Source organism: Vicugna pacos, unplaced genomic scaffold (genome assembly GCF_048564905.1).
Source record: "Vicugna pacos unplaced genomic scaffold, VicPac4 scaffold_19, whole genome shotgun sequence".
Taxonomy (NCBI): Eukaryota; Metazoa; Chordata; class Mammalia; order Artiodactyla; family Camelidae; genus Vicugna; species Vicugna pacos.
Window position 1 is genome coordinate 15,232,555 of NW_027328740.1, and position 4,118 is coordinate 15,236,672.

General features: G+C 32.0%; 1 protein-coding gene across 1 annotated transcript; it reads right to left on the bottom strand.

Annotated features, from left to right (window-relative positions):
* Positions 1-809: 809 nt before the first annotated feature.
* Positions 810-2,697, bottom strand: LOC140693042 (heat shock transcription factor, Y-linked-like). The gene is made up of 2 exons (XM_072957162.1): positions 2,092-2,697; positions 810-1,618 (listed from the first exon to the last, which is right to left on the bottom strand). Exons 1-2 carry the CDS (start codon positions 2,614-2,616, stop codon positions 926-928), a joined length of 1,218 nt encoding a protein of 405 aa, XP_072813263.1. The 5' UTR covers positions 2,617-2,697; the 3' UTR covers positions 810-925.
* Between the last annotated feature and the right edge of the window lie 1,421 nt (positions 2,698-4,118).

Below are 4,118 nucleotides of genomic sequence, written 5' to 3' on the forward strand. Positions count from 1 at the left end.
AAGGAAAGGAGGATAGACAGAAAATATCTAGAGGAGGTGATTTCTGTACTGAGACTGGGGAAATCTAAATAGGTAAAAGGAGGACATTCTAAGTCTAAGGATAAGCTGGAGCAATAGTTGTGAGTTTGGATTTAATATGGTTGATAAGCATTTGCCTGGATGTATCTCCAGAAACAGTGAAACATAAAGATATGCCAAATTAGTCAGATGCCAGATCGATAATGAAATGACTAAACCAAGATGAGTTTGTGGGCTTAGATTTGGAAAAGTATTAAGTGCAACCCTGAAGATGTAAGCTTGTGTTTGGCTGGAACATAAAAGTAACTTAAAATATTCACTCTAAAAATATAGTGCAGACTCTTGAGTGGAGAAAAATAAAGCAACATTTGGAATGCTTAGAAAACAGCACAAGGAAGACCATAGATAAAATTCTTTGTTAAATTTTACCACATGCTGAATGTACCATCTGAGACTATATCATGTGACTTTTATTATACCAGAGATGACATAATAAAGACCATGATCCCTGGGCCGGTTCCTGCATTTTCATCCTGTTCCAACATAACCTAACTTAACACATTTAATACTTTTCAGGATGAACCAGAAACCACTAAGTAATTTTCCCTCTCTCCATGTTTTAGTCTTTTTCCAAATTCTTCCATTTTCTCTTCTTCCTCACAGAAATTATTTAAATTTACACTCATGTTGTTCCATCAAATGATCATATCAAACAAATATCTCTTTTTTTCTTTAAATGGTAACTTAGTATCACTTTTAACTCTTATCTCTATTTAAAAAAATAAAGATAATAAAGTACAATTCTATGTTTATTGTTCAAATAAGAAAATTGCAGATATTTGTCAAAATTTGCAAACATCAATTTTAATCTTTGTTATCATGCATAACCTGGTAGTCCTCTGGTAGTTCAGTTGTAATTAGGATGACGTTCATAAACTGAAGATGTCTGATGAGTTGGCCTTGAAATAGAAGTAGCTGATGTATCAGCTATCACTGGCACTGGAAACCGTGGGTTACTCACAGGTTGAAGTTTACAAAAACGACCTTCATTGGCAGATATGTTGTGATATCTATTTGGAAAATAAGAAGGCTCCACCATCAGTCCAAAATAATTGCTCTGTAAGGGGGACAAAATGCTGTATTGAGAAGTAGAAGTTGTAGTTGTAATGAAGTTCACAACACGGCCATTTGCTTCAGTGTAGCTGCTTTGAGAGTGCCCGTGGACAGTGGTCAACTGATTTAAAATAGCTAGTTGTTCCACTGCAATATTTTCTGGTGGTCTAACTGACGTTGATGATGGAGGAGAAAAATCACCTCTGAGCGGGGTAGTTTTATCACAAATTATGTGGCCAATAGAGGGCTTTCTTATTAGAGGCATGTTTAAATCTGCAGAAGGTAAAAATGCACTTTCTCCACTAGTGTCAGCCACAAAATCAGAATTATTTTTACCAACATTACTTCCTCCTTTAAAGTGCTTCTTGTTGAAATCTCGAGCCAATAAAGACACCAGAGAGGCATTTTTAATCCCAACTCTTCTTTTTATTCTCACTAAAAGCTGAGGACAGCCTCGTTTAAAATTTGGATTATGGTAGAACTGCAGCTACAACTAAAGGAGAAAGGTTTTAGTAATAATTTAAACCAAAATACATAACTACAATAAGCCTTAACTTTAAAACCTCAGATTTCATGTTTAGTATGCAAAGATAATATCATCAAAATATGAACATTGCTGACGATATTTTGAAGTTCCTTATTTGGAAAATACACATGTAAATAGTATAGTCATCAAATTAAAGAATTTAGTGTTTGCAGTAACGGTGAATGCCACTTTTGAAAAGCAGCTTTCATACCTTCACTTAGATTTCTGATAAGATTCATAGCTGCTAGCAAACTTTCTCATAGTCTTGAAGAGTTAAGTCACTGTCCTCATTTTTAGAAAAAATAAAGAATTTTAGCATTTGTAGTTTTATACTCTTTTCAAAATCTAGCTTTACATTTATATTACCATAGATTGATTTACAAAATAAAATTTTATACATAAGTTACCAAGTCATAACTAAAATTTGTGTATACCTTGCTTAAAACAGAGGCTTCTTTTTCTTCTGCCAGAAAGTCAACTAGACAAGCAGATCTTTGACATTTCTGCCGCACTTTACTAAACCCATAAAGGTTAAGCTGTCTAACTAAACTTTTCATACTTCCAGTTTCAAATATTCTGAAAGGGGCCTTTCTTCCCAAAACTTCCTTCTTAAAGACATCTTCATCAATAACTATGGAAGTTCCATTATCATCCCACCAGATGGATTTAAATTGGTCACTCCCAGCCATTTTCCAGAGTTTTCTTGGAAATGTCAGAGAACGAAAATCATTATCTTCATCTGGTTCCAAGACACAATGTGTGTAACATGGTCTTTTTATCAAGGATTTTTCAGACAAAGTCTGAAAAGCATTTTCTTCAATCATACACCTCAAGTCCAAGTCCCCAGAGAATGTTTGATCACACGATAGAGATCTACCGGGGTTTCCTGAATCAGTTGGTCCATCTTTAGGAGGCACATCTTGAATTTCTGAAGAAATATGTGCCATCTCAAATAACATTTCCTACAGCTACTATTCTAATCTGCATGATTTTGAGCAGTGCAGCTTCAAATGCTGCTTAAGCAGGCCTGCACAGTTAAACTGATAGGCCATCAACATGGTTCTCAACCTGAGTGGCTGTGACATCACAAAAAGACTGGTCTCTTAGCAACCCAAGTGTAACAATCAGCCAGTGTTTCCTTCTCATTAATCCAGTTAAAATGAAATATATAGGATATTTATTTTTATACTGTGATGTGCAAATATTTTCCCGAGAATATCTTTTTAAACAATTTAACTTTGGGGTGTATGAGATAAAACAATCTCATTCCTTTTGTACCCAAATTTATACAACATTGGTGAACAGAGTATAAATATGCACAAAGTAAATAAAATAATTTTAAAATATTGGAATTTAAAGTGAAATTTGTGTAAAATTTTTACAGAATGGTTATAACAATTTCATTATCATTTGTAATTAAAGTGAATCAAAATTTGATTTGTAAACGGAAGTAGTTATTTCTCTGTGTACTTTACAATAAGTAGCTCTATATTCAAAACATCAGCAGAATAAATATCAGTTTATTTGTTATGTTTATAAATAAATGTTAAATATTTATGAATTAAAATTAAATTAAAATAATCAATCAAATTTAAGAAATTCCAAAGGGAGGAATTTTGTTTAAATTTTATTTCAGTGCTATAAGTAAAACAAATGTAATTTAATATTCTACTTTACAATTACACAAGAGAAAAATCTGATTGTACACTTACAAATGTTTATTTCTGCCATTCTTTCACTCAGAGGTTTTTAAGTCCCTAGAAGGAATAATTTTTCTTGTCATTTTTAATCCATACTCTTGTGGCTTCTGTTAAGTGTTCCAAAATGATGTTGATAAATAAAGTTATGCATAAGGTCCTGGGTTCTATAAGCAGTGACTCCATTAAGGGGCAAACAAACAAACAATCAAAAAACAAAAAAGTAACATTATATGTGGGTTAGTGTGGAAAAGACAAGGTAATGCATTTTAGGAAGCCATATGTTTTCCAGTCCTGAAACAGTTGGCATTGTTAGTATAATATGGCATTTTAAGGCAAGTGTTTGTTCACTAATTGCAAATAATAGCTATGCTCTGTATCAGTAAACTGTAGTAAGTCCAGTTCTACCAAAACTTATATTATTTATTTAGAAATAAATTCCATTAAACATAAGCCAAATTCAAATTATTGATAAAATTTTAAAATAAATAAATGTACACTCAAGCTACAATGTAAATTTTTCCTTCAGTATGTGTATATTCCATTCTAAATAAATATTATCAACCTGAATTCATTGCATATTATAAGAATTATAAACTATAGTTAAGTATGATTTAGCCCTGATTCATAAATATTATTTAACATACACAAATCAATAAATGTGATACCATCCCTTAAAAAACAGAGAATTCAAAGGTAACAATCTCAAAAAAATGTAGGAAAATTATTGACAGAACTGACCTTAACTTTTGAATACAAAAAAT

Excerpts from the sequence above, each read along its gene's own strand:
- LOC140693042 (XM_072957162.1), bottom strand. The coding sequence starts at position 2,616 with ATGTTATTTGAGATGGCACATATTTCTTCAGAAATTCAAGATGTGCCT. Across the intron at positions 1,619-2,091 it reads AAGCCTCTGTTTTAAGCAAG|CTGCAGTTCTACCATAATCC; the intron begins GTATACACAAAT and ends CTTTAGTTGTAG.